The sequence below is a fragment of the Seriola aureovittata genome, chromosome 22 (genome assembly GCF_021018895.1).
Source record: "Seriola aureovittata isolate HTS-2021-v1 ecotype China chromosome 22, ASM2101889v1, whole genome shotgun sequence".
Taxonomy (NCBI): domain Eukaryota; kingdom Metazoa; phylum Chordata; class Actinopteri; order Carangiformes; family Carangidae; genus Seriola; species Seriola aureovittata.
The window spans coordinates 934,528-952,722 of NC_079385.1; the positions used below are offsets into that span (position 1 = coordinate 934,528).

At 40.5% G+C, this 18,195-nt stretch overlaps 1 protein-coding gene across 3 annotated transcripts in view; it reads right to left on the minus strand.

Moving 5' to 3' along the window:
- Window positions 1–12,842: 12,842 nt before the first annotated feature.
- Window positions 12,843–18,195, minus strand: part of scube1 (signal peptide, CUB domain, EGF-like 1) — a 111,101-nt gene continuing 105,748 nt past the window's right edge. For all 3 annotated transcript variants that reach the window (XM_056367876.1, XM_056367875.1, XM_056367874.1), the window contains 3 exons: window positions 17,701–17,853; window positions 17,511–17,590; window positions 12,843–17,384 (listed from right to left, as the gene is read on the minus strand). In XM_056367876.1, the coding sequence (XP_056223851.1) occupies window positions 17,232–17,384; window positions 17,511–17,590; window positions 17,701–17,853 (386 nt within the window). In that variant the 3' untranslated portion in view covers window positions 12,843–17,231. The remainder of the gene's footprint in view (window positions 17,385–17,510; window positions 17,591–17,700; window positions 17,854–18,195) is intronic.

The following is an 18,195-nucleotide window of genomic DNA, read 5'->3' on the forward strand; positions in this document are numbered from 1 at the left end:
TGTGAGACAGTGGGAGAGAGATCTCACATTGGCAGAGATGCTCCAGGATTCGGCACTTTTTTGACACTGTTTCTTTCTTGTAAATAAACTTCTTTTTGATTGCAAGTAAAGACGTGTCAGCGGTGATCACTTCTTCACATCAGCACCTCAAGATACCACAATTTTGGCGTCACGAACTTGGACGTGTTTGTGGCCTTCTCAGCATCAGCAGGCGGCTCCATCGGAAAAACTCCCGCATCAATCGAAGCTTCTTTAAAGGGTGAGTTTTTCACAATATTGTGCGCTGGTTTGCTCGATTAAGGCTGCTGCTGTAGGATCGCTGATTGGCTACACCGTTTAAAAAGAATCTTTGAGGGGTTTTTGTAGTGCTGGTATGAGTAGTTGTCTACCGTTCTAAATTTTTCTAAATTAGGGGTTCTTTTTTTTTTTATTTGCGTTGCTGGCAACGCAAAAAGGGGGAAGTAGAGGAAAAGGGCAGACTAAAGGAAATAAGTTTGTTCTAAATAAGTTTGCTAAGGAAAAGTCTGCTGAAAAATGAATATACCTACTAAGTTAGAGGAAATGGCAGGCTATAAGGAAAAAGTCTGCTAAAAGGAAAAATGAATATACCTACTAAGTTAGAGGAAAGGCAGGCTAAAGGAATAAGTCTGTCGAAAAGGAAAAAGGAATAAGAATTAAGGAAGCCGCTAATTTGGATAAAAGCCCTCAGGGAGGCGGTTTTAGATCGGCCAAAAACCTGTTATTTTCTAGGTAGAATTTCAGGTCAGTCCTTAAGAAAGGGGGGCTGGAGAAGCAGATTACTTCAGTTAGAAAGTGCCCACTCTTACGATGACCGACGGGTCAGGTATGATGCTGCTTGTATTGAAAGTGCTGTCTTTCTCAGGTAGCAGAAATTTAGATTAAAAGAGATAAGGGAGCGGCAAAAGCATGCTTATTTAGGATAATATAAATAAGCCGGTGTTTGTGTTTTATTTTTTGTTTGATTGTGTGTCTACTAGTTAATGTTAATGTATTGATAAGTTGGAGAGGGATTTTCCCCCTCCCTTTTTCTTTCTGCTTTCTGCCTCTCTGCAGATGGAGACTTTAAGCATTATATGTTGGTTGTTTTTCTTGTATGTGATAAATATGATGTCGACTAAAGTATAAGAGATAATAGAATATGATTAACAGAAGATTAAGTTACATGATAATGATAAGTACTTGTTTGTGAACAATGGTGTATTAAGTATATAAGAAAGTGTAAAATATCCTTTCTCTCAATTTATGAGCCTGTTTAAGGACGTTTTATAATTTCATGAGCCTAAATAAGGATGTTTTTGTAATCCTATGAGCCTTAAAGAAAAGGACTTTTTTGATAAATATGAGCTTTTTTGGGGATATTTTGGTAAAATTCTATGAGCTCCTGTTTGAGAGACTTTGAGAAATAAAGTTGTTAATAGAATGAGACCCAGAAAGACTAGACATGTAAGAGAGACTCTTTGATAAAATTCGAGAAGGTGTTCATTAAATAATAAACTAATATAATAATGATTCTCTAAAATAGAGGAAGCAGGATTTAAGGTGTGTTGGATTGAAAATATAGAATATTAGACCAGGATCTAGAAAATATCTAATAGTTAAATACTAGTGACTATTAGTATTCAGTAGCCCTCTGGGAATAAAATAAGTAAAATATTTGCTACTCTCTTCCGAGTGTGTGCTGTGAGGAGGAAATTTTGGAAGGTCAAGAGGGAATTTCAATTCGAATTTCCAACAAAATTTAGAAGTATGTTATAACTGTGGGCAGCCTGGACATTTTGCTCGTGAATGTGACAGATTGGGAGGAAACTTCAGAGGGAATCCAAGAGGAGGATTTAGAGGTCAGCCAATGACAGCTAGGGGACCGGTAAACCCTTTTAGGGGTCCGGAGCTGGGATTTTAGGGGTGCCCAGAGAACCTGAAAGGGGGGTGTCAGCTGGTAGTATCAGGGCCGGAGCAAGATCCAACAATAGTAGTGAAGGTAAATGATAAACCATTGGAAGTGATGGTAGATAGCGGAGCAGCTTTCACTTGTATTCGGCCTGAAGATGCTATGCACCTCCCCATGTCTGGTCAATTAATACGGACAATCGGGTTTGAGGGAATAAAACAGCTGGTACCTCTTACAGAACCAATCGAGCTCCGTTACAAAGATCAAAAAACTACAATGCCTATACTTGTATCAGAACACACACCAATTGCACTTTTGGGAAGAGATGCTTTATGTAAACTAAACTGTACAATAAAGTGTACATCAGACGGTTGTCTGATAGAAATGCCAAGTGATATTGCTCGGCAATTAGTGATGACAACAGAAGTTGAAGCCTCTTCAGTGTTTTGGATTGGAAATCTTAGTGCTGAATTTTTAGAACCTGTCAAGTTGTGGGAGAAGTTTATTGTGGCAAACATGCCTGATGCAAAGCTTCCAGAATATCCATTGCATTGTACATTAAAATATTTTAAGAATGCTACCCAATCAGATTCTGCAGATTGGTTGAACTCACCTCAAGTTGCATAATTCTGGGGCCACAAGGAGCAGCCATGAGGACTGACATGAATGATTATGTGGACAGAGAACATAATATCAGAGAGAGTTTGCCACATGTGACTTTGTATGTGTCTGAAGAATATGAGCAGAAGCAGATAGGAGAAATGATGGTGAAAGCAGGGAAAGCTGTTTTTGTGCCAATAGATGAAAATCTATCTATTTGGAGGAGTGAAGATCAGCAATTTCTTAAAATTATGATTTCTGCTCAAGGATATGGCCAACCTCAAGCTGTTCAAATGACACATGAAGTAATTTGTAGTGCTAAGGTGGACACAGACACTTTGAAAGAGGAGATGTTACAGCAAGTGCCTGAATGTTTGTGGTCTCGTCATAGTACAGATATTGGACTTGTAAAATCTGCTCAACCTGTGACCGTACAACTTAGGCCGGGTACAAGACCACCATGGAAAAATCAATATCCATTAAAAGAGGAAGCCATTCAAGGAATTGGATCACAAATCGAAGGTCTTTTAAAAGCAAATGTTTTAAAGAAAACTCAGAATCCTCAAAGTAATACACCATTGTTGCCTGTGAAAAAGCCAGATGACTCTTATCGCATGGTACATGATTTGAGATTCGTAAATGAGGTAGTAGCTGATTTGCCAGCAGAAGTGCCAGATCCACATACTTTACTAGCTCAAATTCCACCAGATGCAAAATGCTTTACAGTCTTAGACTTATGTGGTGCATTTTTTAGTGTTCCACTTAGTGTTGAAAGTCAGGGTCTGTTTGGATTCACATATAAGGGGCAGTTCTATGAGTACACAAGATTGCCACAAGGATTTAAACATAGTCCTCATATTTTCAATAAAGTATTGAAAGATGATCTTGTGGGGATAGAACAAAAAGTAAAAAGTACGGTGGTACAATATGTGGATGATATTATAATCTGTTCATTGGATGAGATGACATGTCATGAGGATTCCATTAAAGTATTACAAATATTGGCAGAAAATGGTCACAAGGTCTCACAGAAAAAACTGCAGTATTGTCAGGAGAAGGTAGTATATTTGGGTCAGACAATAACACAGGGACACAGACGTATTTCTGATAACCATTTAGAGGCTGTTCGAAAGGCTCCTAAACCTAGAACAGTTAGGGAAATGATGACTTTTCTTGGTATCACTGGCTATTCTTCAGCATGGATTGAAGATTATGCTAGTTTAACAGGGCCCTTGAGAGCTATGATCAAAGAGACTGGGAATGCTCAACTTAATTGTAATCTTTTATGGACACAGGAAGGCCTTTTGGCCTTTGAAACGATTAAACAAAGATTACAGGAGGCCCCAGCACTAGCACTTCCAGATTACTCTAAGAATTTTCTGTTGTATGTGTCTAATTCAACTGGGGGTAAATATGCATGCGCAGTTCTTTGTCAGCCAACAGGTACAGGAATGAGTCCTCAACCCATTTCATACTACTCCACTGCCTATTCTGACGTAGAGCTAGGACTGCCTCTGTGCTACAGAGCAATGGTGGCCGTTTCTCTGATGTATGATAAAGCATCATCTGTTACGATGGGATACCCAGTAACAATTCTTACTCACCACAGCCTTAGGAATCTTTTAAACTATGGCAAGTATACGTTAACAATGCCTAGGCTTAGGGATTATCATAGGTTATTAGAGCAGGAAGATGTTACGGTGGCAAGATGTGTTACAGTAAATCCGGCTGAAAATTTGCCAACTGCAGAGGATGGAGAACCACATGATTGTATTAAGGAAGCAGAAAAATATTCAAGGTTGAGGTCAGATTTGCAAGCCCTCCCACTGCGGGAGGCAGATCTAGAATATTGGACTGATGGTTCTTGTTACCGTGTAGGGGACAAATTGAGTGCAGGTTATGCTGTAGTGAAGGCCCAGGGTACAGGGTTTGTAGTAGAGAAAACAGGAATGGTACCACAACCCGCGTCAGCACAGCTTGCTGAACTTGTGGGATTGACTGAAGCATGCTTGTTAGCTGAAGGGAAGCGTGTGACAATCTACACAGATTCTGCATACGCTCACAATGTGTGTCATCTGTTTGGAGCAGTGTGGAAAAACCGAGAGTTTAAGAAAACTGATGGTTCTCCAATACAACATCATGCTCAGATCATGGAACTTTTGCATGCTATGATGAAACCTAAAGAAATAGCAATAGCAAAATGTGCAGCACATAAATTGGACACGTCCAGGGTCACTCAGGGTAATAAAGCGGCTGATGATGCTGCAAAAGCAGTGACGGGCGCGAACAAATTGGGTAAAGTTCTTTTAGTCACACATGAAGTTGACTTAGAAGACAAAATTACACTTGCTGATGTGATTCTGATGCAGGAAGCAGTTTCTGAAATTGATAAACAGCTGTGGGTGGATCGTGGTGCCATTCAGGATTCTACTGGTATTTGGAGAAACCATGAGGGATTGATCATAGCACCTCCGGATCTGCTCGGATTAATGATCCAAGAGGCACATGGGTTAGCCCATGTTGCAAGGGGGGAGGTTAGGAGAAAGATCATTAAAGAGTACGGATTTTGGGCACCATACCTTTTAGAACAGATTGATCATGTTATAGGTAGATGTACTATCTGTTTGAAAAATAATGTTCGGAAAGGTGTGGCAGTTCCACCAGGCTATATCCCAACACCAAGGGGTCCAATGCGTGAGTTGGTAATTGATTTTGTTGATATGATAAAACCAGTAGAAGGAAAAAGGTATATGCTGGTTGTCGTCGACAGATTTTCAAGATGGCCAGAGGCCTGTCCAACTAAACATAAAGACGCTCAGTCGGTTGCCAAGTTTCTGTGTAGGGAGGTCATTTGTAGATGGGGACTTCCTGATAGAATATCATCTGATAATGGTAAAGAGTTTGTTGATAAAACTGTGAAACTAATTCTCCAGAAATTGGGAATTAAACAGCGCCTTGGATCAGTTTATCATCCACAAAGCCAAGGAATTTGTGAAAAAATGAATGGTGTTTTAAAGAACCGCATTGTTAAAATTTGCCAACACACGGGTTTAAATTGGATAGCAGCGCTTCCATTAGCATTAATGGTATGCCGCTCCAGTGAGTTGCGTGATTTACATATGACTCCTCATGAGTTGGTAACAGGGAGACAGATGCCAACACCTTGCTTACGTACAAGTGGAAAGGGTCCTAGTTTAGCCCTTTTAGAAGACAAAATGCGAGCGTATGTAACATATATGGCTGCTCTTCATAAAAGGATATCCATGTATGTTTCTGACAGGCAGAGACAAGAAGAGGTGCAGGAGACACTCGAACAAAAAAGGAGTACGGTGCAACCTGGAGACAAGGTGTTTGTAAAGGTCTTTAGAAGAAAGTGGTATAACGAACGCCGTGAAGGACCATTCGAAGTTGTTCGCAGTACGGGAACAGCTGTTCAGGTTAAAGGGTCTCCTACTTGGTACCATTTGTCTCATTGTGTCAAAGCACCTGTTGAAGAAGCCTTGTCTTTACACGATGGAGATGTTGAGGTTTCACCAGAGCCAGAGGGGATGGTTCAGGACATGGGTGAAACTGATAATCATATACAGAATTCTGATGATGTCACAGGCGACCTTACCATTAACAGGCCTGGAAAAGGATTTAAAGACATTGATTTCAGACATGTCCCAGGAACATCAGAAAGTGCAGAGAGCTGTGATGCTGCTCCAGGACAATCTGAATGTTCAACAAGAAGTTCAAGGCCAGTCAGACAAAAAGTCAGGCCTAAACGATATGGTAACAATGAGACTCTGTCTAATTATATTTGGTTGTTTCTTGTATAGGACAAGTAACAACAAAAGGACTGATTAACACTAAGGTGTGAATCCTGGTCCGTCTGTGTCTGTTCCACTCATTTCCTTATTATTTTCATCTTTATGATTATTACACCTTGCATTTACTCTGTAGATAGTAGTTTAGTTAAATAAACTCCTTTATTTACACCCAGTTGTTGTCCTTGACGTAGAGACTGGAGATCCATTGAATTGAGAAGTCATGGCTTCCGATATGAGATTGATAAATTTGGCAATGAAGTAATTCATTGTTGTCCTCCTAGAGGACTGGTGCCCCATTTCAACGAGAGTAAATCCTGAAATATGTCTTAACGCTACACTGGTCATAAATTAGACCGTATTCTCGAAATTTGGGATTTGGTCTTTGGAGGTTTAGGACTGTCTTTTTGGATTCAGATTTTGGAATTAGGATTATGCAAATATATGTCATCTCTGGAATAGATATCACATGTGGAATAATTTTCTGATTGGTTACTTATGATTTGAATCTTCCATTCCAATTGGTGAATCTTCTTCAATTTCTAGAGATTCATTACATTTTTGTTTTACACCCCCTGGTAGTTATTTTAATTCCAAAAGTACAATTGTAAACTGGGTATTCCCACCTATTTCCCAATTTGGAATGGGACACAACGTTTTACCAATTTGGTATTCTGCCCAATTCAAGAGATTCCAAAAAAGTTATCAGCTCCCTAGTCTTAGCCACTAGACCATCAGAGAGAAATGCTATGTACGTGGATGAAAAAACAATCCATTTAACTGTTGTCACCATGTTCCAAATATTTTTCAAGTAATCTTATTTTAATGAGATTTTCTCTGAAGTAGCCAGTGTAATATGGTATCAATGTAACTAATATTGTCAATGTTTTTGGATTGCACGTCTTCTCAAATGCACGCCAACCTATTTTAATCTTCATCTGCATTGAGTGGCTTTATTGGCAAAGGTCCATTTTTCCTGGAAAAGCAGGTAGCTTGTTGCAGAGTGGTCTAGGCCAGTGATTCCCAACCTGTGGGCCGCCCAGTCATTTGTAAAACAGTACAGTTCTGGTGAAAAAGTATGATTATAAAAAAAAAAAAAGAAAATATAAAAAATGACTTTTAAACAGAATGATCTTTAAAAACATTTTCCAAAAACTTCTTTAATTGTTTTTGGTTTTTGTTTTTGGTATTTCTGTTTTGTTTTTTCTGGTGATGAGCAAATGATAGGAACTTTAATGTTGCTACCAACAGACCCCACCTTTACTTGTTTGCTATCTCAGTCAGATTACACACCAACTGGAGAATTCATGTCAGCTGTCCAGGGCAAGTGGTAAAGGTTGCAACTTTCTAGCTTTATGAAAACATATGAATTTTCAGTGAAATCAACCAAATGTAAGAGTTGACAAGGGAAACCTGGCAACTCTGAACGTTGAACTGTTATTTTGGGCCCTTAACATGCACCCAGCACCAACAAATTCATATCAGCTGTTCGGTGCAACACCAGTATACAATTGGAAAAGGTTTCAGCTTTCTAGCCTTCACTAAACCCAGTGAAATGACATTGATCAATAGTTCAGCCTTGTTTTTCTGGGTCCATTTGGGAACACTCGGACCCCATTCAAATGCATGCTAATTGTCAAATTTCAAACTCTGGGTTTTTCCCAGACTCAAATGTCTGCGTAACATGGGTCCAGCCTGATGGAGGGTTGAGTGACAGTTGGAAACACTGAGGCCCCATTCAAATGTATGTTAATGTCACGAGGTTTGCGAGGTAAGTTGGACCCAAATACAGTCAACTTTTGGGAGACGGTGCAGGCAGGTTTATTTATTTCCAGACGTGAACGTGACATGGACAGAAATGAAGACAATAGGACGTGAACAAACCCAGAACTAAACAGACGAACGGGAGCACAAAGACTATATAGACACAGGAGGCAGAGGTGATTGCACACAGGTGAAACACATTAGGGTGGGGCAGACAATCACCACAGACACAGGACCAAGACAGGAAGCAAAAACACTGACACACATGGAAACCAATAACAAAAAAACCAGGAAGTGCAAAAAGTCAAAAATAAAACTAACAAAAAGTGTCTGCCATGGCAAAACATGACAGTTAAATGTCAAAATTCAGACTTAGTCATTTTGCAAAAAAGTCCATATTTTGACACTTTGCTTACATTAGAATGGGGTGTCAGTGTTCCCAAATGTCAAAAGCTATCAAGTAAAAGCTCTGAAATTAAAATATGTTGTATAAGAGTTGATGCTGACTATTTCTGACTTTGTTCCACTCCCAAAGTATGCTCCTGAAAGAAGATAGGAAAGCAAAGGGTCTATAGAAATTAGGACATGTTGTCTCTGTGATTACCTGCCCTGCCTCAGCTGAGTTAATTACCCAACCAGTTCCACCTGTGCCCCTTTGTTTCTCCTAGATATAGGTACACTCCTCTCCCTGACTCTCTTGATAAATCATCTTTACCCCTGTGTGACTGTTCCAGCCATCCCCTTCATGTTTCTTTGTGACTGTTTGACTTGAAAAAACAGGCAGCTGGGTCAAGAACACCAGGTCAGAGTTTTGCCTGACATTCTTTGGATACCTCTGCCTGCTCTTTACTATAAACTGTTTTGCACAACTCTTCTTGTGGTGGCGAGTCGTGCATCTTTAAGTCCATACCTTGTGTGCCTGGTTCTGACAAATGTGCTATATAAGGGGTAAAAATAAGGTGTGTAGTGCAATTTCCAAGGAATTTCCCACATATTTGTGCAAAATCTGGGGCTTCTTATACCTTCTTTAATATGAGAAAATATGACATTGAAACTGTCTAGTGTTCCCAAATGTCAAAGTTGACTTGAGGGAACCTGGTGACTTTTTGACCTTTGAACTGTTATTTTGGACCTTTAACATACACCCAGGAGCACCAAATTCATGTCAGCTGTTCAAGGCAACACCAACATACACGTGGGAAAGGTTGCAACTTTCTAGCTTTATGAAAACATATGAATTTTCAGAGAAATTACCCAAATGTCAGAATTGACATAAGGGAAACCTGGCAACTTTTTGAGCTTTTGAACTGTTATTTTGGGCTTGCACCCAGGACCAACAAAGAAGTGCCAGATGCCTTTGTAGTACCGAAGCCTGTACATTTTTGCTACCAGGAAACTAATTGTGTTTTTATGTTTTCTCACCAGACCCCAGGAATGTCAGGGAGGAGAGGTTCCAAAGGGTCATGGTCAACCTCAGTCCAGTGGAGTTAAACCTGGCCCAAACCGTTTAAGCAAGGACCAAGAGGGCTGAGCTAAGAAACAGAAGACAGCGAAAAAGAAAAGTAAAAGGGACTGAAGGTTGGCCATGGCAATCTTCATTGTATATAGTTGTAAATAGTGTAAATATTTTATTGTAGTTTTTGTATACCCATTTAATTTTATTCATATATACTGTTTGGTCTGGCAGTTGAGCGCCTTTCAATCAAGTTACGCTCTTCTCTCCTATTTCAAGGTATTCGCAGAGAGGGCACAGAAAACCATGTGTCGTTTTTCGCAGATGACCTCTTACTTTATGTTACAAACCTGGCATCACCTATTTCAATTATAATCTCTATTTTAGATGAATGTGGTTCTTTTTCTGGGTACAAGCTAAATGATCAAAAAAGTGAATGCTTCCCAGTTAACACCTCTGCGCTAAATCTGCAACACCTAGTTTTACCTTTTCAACTCTCTCACTCAGGATTTAAATATCTTGGGGTAAACATTACTCATACTCACTCTGCCCTTTACTCAGCTAACTTTGTTCCCTGACTATCTCAAATTAAAAAATCTCTGATTTTCAGAGATGGCATAATTTACCCCTAACTCTCACTGGCAGAATGAACACGATAAAAATGACCATTCTCCCCAAGTTTCTATTCCTACCAAAATCATTCTTTCGATTGCTAAACAAATTGATTCGATGTTCATCTGGGCAGGTAAACAACCTTGAATCAGTAAAATTATTTAAAAAAAAAAAACACAAACTGAGTTGAGGCCATGCACTTCCAAATTTTCTATATTATTACTGGGCAGCTAATATTCAGAATCTTATGTTTTTGTATTCCTCGATTGTCACTCCCTGGTGTTCAATCGCAACTAAATCATGTAAATCATCTTTCATACCTGCCCTCCTGTGTTCTTCCTATCCTATTCATATTTCACCAAAAATCCTGTTGTCTTAGCCTCCCTTAAAATTTGGTATCAGTTTAGGCGACAATTCAAATTGCCACTTTTAGCCACTTGTTTCCCCCTTCCTTTTCCGAGTATGCCTTTTCCCTATGGAAAAGGAAAGGCATTACTTGCTTTCAGGATCTTTTTCTTGACAATAGTTTTGCTACTTTCAATTCTCTAATGTTAACATATGATCTCCCATGTATACATCACTACCGCTATCTTCGAGTGCAGAACTTTGTAAGAAGTCAATTCCCTACATTTCCTTTGCCACCAGCCTTGCCCGAACCTGCTGGTGGACACCAGAGGTGGGGGAAGCCGTCAGGCTGAAGGAGGCCTACAGGGCGTGGTTGGCCTGTAGATATAGTTGGACGGTGGAAGGAATACTTTGAGGAGCTTCTCAATCCCACCAACACGAATTCCGTGGAGGAAACAGAGTCACGAGACCTGGGGATGGATGGTCTAATCTCCAGGGCAGAAGTCACCGAGTTAGTGAAACAACTGCGTGGTGGCGGAGCCCCGGGGGTTGATGAGATCCTATCTTGTCCTCTGCTTCCCCTGTACATTATGTTCTCACCCTTCCTGCAGCATATGTCGCAATCCCAAACTTATCAGAAGATTACAAGTTTCATCCCAAACACTTTTATCAGCTTAAGGCTGATTCATACTTTCATTACACAAACTTATACAGTATAAAATTAAGTAAGCATATTATATCCTTCACAGGGTACTGGAAAAGAGGGTCTGGTTGATAGTTGAACCTCAGATCGAGGAGGAGCAATGTGGTTTTCGTCCTGGGCGTCGAACTGTGGACCAGCTCTTCACCCTCACTAGGGTGCTGGAGGGAGCATGGGAGTTTGCCAATCCAGTCCACCTGTGTTTTGTGGATTTGGAGAAAGCTTACGACCGTGTTCCCAGGGGCTCCCTGTGGGGGGTGCTCCGGGAGTATGGGGTGGATGGCCCTTTGTTAGCGGCCATTAAGTCCCTGTACCAAAGGAGTGTGAGTCTGGTTCGCATAGCCGGCAGTAAGTCGGACCTGTTCCCGGTGAAGGTTGGACTCCGCCAGGGCTGGCCTTTGTCACCGGTTCTGTTCATAACTTTTATGGACAGAATTTCTGGGTGCATTTCTAGGGCTAACTCCTTTCCCCAGCACCATAGCCAAATTTACACAATTCAGGAGGTTGCATAGATTGTCTGGTGCGATTTTGGAGTTGAAACTCATTTCAGAACCAAAAATATGGGCTTAATTTGTTGAAAGGTCCAAAAGGTCAATCTGTCCACTGGCAATGATTTAACAATGGCATTTGAAAGGCCATACCTCCAAAACCATTTACTTTAGGAGGATGATATTTGGGGGTATTCATTCCTGGTGGAAGAGCTTTCGATGTGCTGAGTTCCAAACAAATCAGAGCAACTTGAATTTTTCACCTCATGAACCTTGAAGGTAAGGTATTTAAATTAGACTGTCCACTTCAAATACCTTAGCCCCAATGGTAAGGTATTTGAATTGGACTGTCAACTTTTGTCCACTATAATTACCTGTTGAGTGTGAATTGCTGGGGAAATTGGAAAGCTAATTAATCAAGAATGATGCCATTTGGAGCCAACAAGTTCGAACTACAGCCCAGGGATGTGTCAAACCATCGGTAGTCCAGTTGCCCCACCAACCTGAGATAAATTTGGACTGTTGTTGTCAAACAGACCTGTCAACTTGACTGGCAGTCACCATTGTGGACCCCTTCCTGACCCCTAAAAGGTGGGCCCTATTGGACGACGTGGACCAGAAAAGGTCTGTGGACAATTTCGGACGGTATGGGAGCAATCAGTTTTTTGTTTGCAAGTCTATTTCTGGACATTTCTGGCTAGAAAAATCGTCATTGGTGACAAAAATGGCTATTGGCATGAAGTGGACAATAACTCCTTTGAATTGACATTAGTAAAGGTTTAAGTCCAATTGGCAGCCTTTTGAACTGGACAAAACTTCTTCCTTATGGACAAAAAACACTACCACCACCTAGAGCAATTGTCCATTAGACACAACTGGGTGTCAAATTCCAAGAACTTTGGATTGCCAATGGACGCGTTTGGTTGTACACGTTTCATTGGCATCTTCCTGCCAATGGCCTAAGGTAGTCTCTATTCACATTTTGTCCGGATGATTCCCTAGTTTTGAGGACTACGTAGTAAAAAATGGCTCATCTTAACCCACTCTCCCTTACTTGGGGTCAGTTGTGTGGAAAGAGATATCAGAGATATAATGAGCAGATAGAAGCTGTTCACTGTTGACAAGAAGACGCCACATGGATGCACAGAAGACACAACATGAGTCTGTTTTCTGCTACTGTTTCATTTAATTTGTTCAGTACTAGAGTTTCATGGACCAAACAATGGCACAACACTGCGTTACAGTTTATTTCTTTGGGTACAACCAACTAACACAAACGTTAAAATTATTCCTCTACAAAATAGACTAAAGTACACACATACACAGTCTCTTTCTCAATCACAGACGCCCGGCACCAAAACTCACTCACACACACAAACACACACATTCATAAAACACACACGCAGAAACACACACTTGCTGCTCACACATTCACTCTCAGAATATCACACACACACCACATACACTCATCCATTCACAACAGAATACATTCTCAGGAAAAAAACTGTCAATTATAAATTTCTGAGCATTTCATGTCCTTTTTTTCATAACACTCATAGTGAACAGTGCCCACTTCAAACAGGAAGTAGGCCATGCCATAATATGTCTGCGTGGCAGCTACTTGGTAAGGCCTGGAACAACACCTAACAACAGTATGCTTTTATTTTGGGAAATTATCTGACGGACGTGGTGGTACGATAAAGAGTATATCTGTTTTAAGGGGTGATTATCAGCCACTGCCAATAAAATTTCCCTCAACTGCTAAAATCCTATTTTGAAATAAAATCCTGGAGTATGACCAGCTCAGTGCTCTGAAGGACTGGACTGTGGTTTTGCCTTCATGTGACAGCAGAACGTTTACCAAAGATCTTTGATTGGTTTACCACCTTCTATCCACTGCTTTCATTTCAGACCAGTATGAAAATCAAAGAGCAAAGATCTGAAAAATCCAACACTAATGATGTTTAGTTGCTTTTATTTCCATATTTTGTATTCTAGATTTGTTGGATCATCAAATCTAGACAATTAGCAATCATTTAATTTTGGAGATGGCTTGGTAACTAGCAGCTGCTGTGATGTCAAAATGTGTTTTACCTAAATAATACAAGCAACACAGCAACACTGCTCTGAGACACAATGGTGCTTTTCTATGTCTTGCACTGCAGTTTATTACAAAATCTGACTACAAAAACCGTTTAGTAGCTGTTGTGGGGCTTTCAACCATCTCACATGATCTTCATCTGCTAATGGAGTTAAAGCCAGCTTTCCTGGAATTGGCAAATCTGCACCTTTCCCAAGCACTTAAAGGACCTCAGAGACTTCATCTACTGATGAAGATCATGTGAGATGACAGAAAGTTCCCCAGCAGTTTTGTTATGAATGTTGATGTCAATATGGATGAGAAGTTGTGCCAACGAAAATGCTAATTTTAACATTTTCATCATTCACTCCATTCAGCTTAGCAAATTCCCTCTGCTGATGAAGACTGTGTGATATGACTTAAAGCACCAGAACAGCTACTAAATGGACCTTGAGGTGAGATTTTTTTTTTGGCTATAGGCTTGATTTAGTCAGTTCTGAAAACAATCCCATCAATACCACACACACATACACAGCTATGATAACTTCTATATAAATTAAACAACCAGTTGTTCACTGTGATAGATTATTTATCTCCAAAAATTGATTTCCACAATGCTCTGAAATGAACTGACGTGATTGCCTGTCTGGAGGAAATACAAAGACCTGTACTTTGAGCCATAATATACAAAATGTCCAGGATGGTGATTTCATCCAGAACCAGTGGCTTTGATGAGTGAATCAGCACTGACACTGACACTGAAACTCCTAATGGTCCTCGTGCCCAGCACAAAGAACAGACACTTTCTCTCTCCATGAATCATGTTGACTTTAGTAACTAGAGAAGCATTAACACTAATAAGAGATATTACATAGGCATGTTTATCTTTTGTCAGGGGAGGCTAGCTTCTTTATGCACAACACAACACACAGATAAAGTTACAGTTGAAGCTGCGAGTGTTACACACACACAGACTGTGACCTCCAGACCAACACTCAAGTCACTGTTTCACAACTCCAATCACACTGTAGATATAGAGTCCATCTTCGATATGCAGTTCAGGATTTCATAGACATGTTGGTACCAGTGGGAATGACACAAAACATTTAGTTGGGTTATAAAAGAAAAGTATAGTATACACACTATACTTCCTGTTTAATGGAAAGAGAGTGCATCTTGGTGAATGCAGATATTAGTGTTGTAGAGACAGGTATATACTGTAGTAGTACTATGTGTATGTAGTGCCATCATACAAGAAGTCTTTATTATGGCGGTGCTTCTTCTCTCTGGCACCTGTAGGACACGTTGGAGGGATGAAGCAGTGAAAACACTGACTAACTATAGTGGTGGTGGCAGGTGTGAGTGATGTAACATTACAAAGTCTTTTCTCTGTGTGCTTTACTTTAACATACAGTCTCAGGCTCTGAGATGTTGATGCTGTGAGAGATACTGGGGATAACTGTGAGCTACAGAGTGGGAGCAACGACAGGAGACGGTTGTCCTTCTCTCTCATCGCCGCCACATGTGGCACATTTCAAAACAACACAAAAAAAGGTTTAACATACAAAATTCAAGTGCAATTAAAGTTCCAAATACTAGTTACATCACAAACATTTCTCTCTAAAGTAACAATCTGTTACCTTCAGGTAGTTTATCTCATCTTGTTATATATCTTTTTTTATTTAAAAAATTACAATATAGACTTTCTGATTCACCCACTCAGGTTTAGATTTCCTCACTTTAACATCTCTTTCAATTTATTTTCCATGTTAAAATGTGTTTTAAGTGCACCCATTGTTTTCTCATCTGTGTCTCGTGCACATCGGGACCAATGAAGTCATTTAACTCAGGATACGTCCATTCACTCTGTGTAGGCGTGTACACCTGTGTGTGTGTCCACACAAATGCACACGTCTTACATCTGTGATGTGGGCTTCTGCAAGTTCTGACATGTTCAGTATAAATATTACAAAAACAAAACAAAGACACAGAAAACAAAGCAGGGCAAAACAACATGAGAGAGGCGGACAAAGGAAAGAGAAGAGTGTGGAGCTGTTAGAGAAGGTGCAGGAGAAAAGAAGATACGGGATATGTTGTGCAGGCGCAGGGTTTGACCGACATGTGGGTTTGCTGATACTGGCCTTTTATTAAATACTGGAGGTTCCACTTTATGATAACACAGACTTTTATGACTTTAAGAATTCATAATCAGGAGTTTTTTATGCTTTGCAGATTAATAATGTACAATTATTAAAGGAGCAGTTCAACATTTTGGGAAATTTGCTTTCTTGCCAAGGTTTAGATCAATACCACACTCAAAATATGAGGCTAGAGCCAGGGGACTGTTGGACTAACTTAGCATAAAAGCATAAAAGTTGTGGCCCAATTCAGGGGCCACATCCTCCGACTGCGTCACAGCAGCGCGACTAGACTGTCCCATTTCAAAGGCTCCCTCAAATGCGTCCTTCTTTTTCTGGACAATGAAGGCCCCAACAGATGGATCCTTCGTGGCCCAACCTATCCCAAAATTCATTGCGCGTATGCAGAAAGAGAGCCTGAGGATTACACTGTTAAATGTAATTATTGGGTTTAAGCTCAGTTCAACAGCTAACAGTTAAACTGTTAAAACCAAGGGCCTTAAAAGTTTTTGTAAAAAAAAAATAGTTACATGTTGTCAAGCTTGCTAGGTGACAGGAGCCGCACTTTGGGACAGAACAGTAAGCGCGAGCAAAGCAGAAGTTCTCCTTAGACTAGACCATTTCATTTCGGTTCGGCCTTCCTGGTCTACAACAGCTACGTGTCTTATGAAAGATGTGGTCCCTGAATTGAGACACAGCTAAAGACTGGAAAGAGGGAGAAACAGCTAGCATTAGTGCTATCTTAACGTAGCAACATGTGTGTTCAAATTTGACCAAACTTGACTTTTGAAAAACATGACAGTCTGATTTCATATATTTTTGATTTTGTTCTAACATGGTCAACTCAGTATTTACTGTAATATTCAGTTAGAACAAATGCCACCAGTGTTTCCAAATGTTGCTCCCTTATTGATGAGGCATATAGATGGGGTGAGCTGATAAATTGTACCAAACTGAGAAAAACACTTAATACTTGTACCTGTTTGGTATAAAATGCTTAGATTTAAAGAAACAATATATACACATAGAATATGTCAAGTGTCTTCTGCTACTTTATAAAACTATGAATACTGGCCTTCAAACACTCATATCAGTCAAACCCGATAGAAAAGCTGCACTCACTGGAGGGAGGGGTCTCAGTTCATCATGTATTACTACTCAAAGGAGTCTAAGAGGAGGAAAGGCATCACGTGACAAACAGGATTAAAGACAAATACAAGAAATGAAGTCTAGTCATAGAACAGGTACAACCATTTGACCAAGGGGGTGGGGGCTGGATTTGGAATGACGCAGGATGATGGGGGTCTGTAACAGGACAGTGGAGAGGTCCTGTCTATTTGTACGGCCGTAAGAACCTGGTGACTTTGGAGCGCAACAGCTTGATGAAGGAGCGAGGAAACATCTCTTTGGACTCCTGTGCCGTGTACCTGAAGTAGTTCTGGGGGTGGGCCAGGACATCAAACAAGGCCTTGATCAGCTTCTTGTCCTGTAGGAAACCAAAAGAGTGTCACCATACTGAACCAATTATACAAGGGCAGGATTTGTGACAACAATGTCCCTGTCCTGAGAATCCAACACCGGGACCATAAGTCTGGTGATGATCCTTCAGTACCTTCAGTATCTCCTGGTGGTTCTCAGAGGCGTAAAGTCTGCCGTCTCTCACTATGTCCTCTATCAGCTGCTGGTAGTCCTCTGGAACACAACAGGTTCAGCCATGAGCTGACATCACAGTGAAAAGAGCTGTACGTAGTTCTTGTTGAGTGAAGATTGATAGCGGTATAAAAATCAGTCAGCTGACTCACCGTCATAGGTGACATATGGAACCTGGAAGCCTTTGCCACTGTTGCCCTCGTTGGACTTGAACTGGATCCAGAGCTTGCGAGAGCGGGAGGTGAAGGCAATGGGCCGCTCGTAAGTCTGACATGTCTCATAAGTGGTGATGGAGGTGGGCAGGGCTGGACAAAGAGCACACACATGTTAGAACAGAACTCATCCACTGATACAGACCAGAACACGTACAGGTTTGAAAACTCCCTTATAATCCCAAATGTGGAGGAGTTAAACAAAACCAAGAGGAAAAAAATGGTTTTCTATTTGCAGAGAGAAAGAAACTTTGAAGTGAACCAAAATGCTTCAGTAAAAACCATGTGAAAACATTTGCTACACTTGTTTCTGAAATGTATCTGAGAGCGAGAAAGTAAAGAAGAAGAAGAAGAAGAAGAAGAAGAAGGTCCTGTGTCCTGGGTTGGTGCAACGTTATGTAGCCTCATTGTTTCAGCTGATAATTGAAGATTATG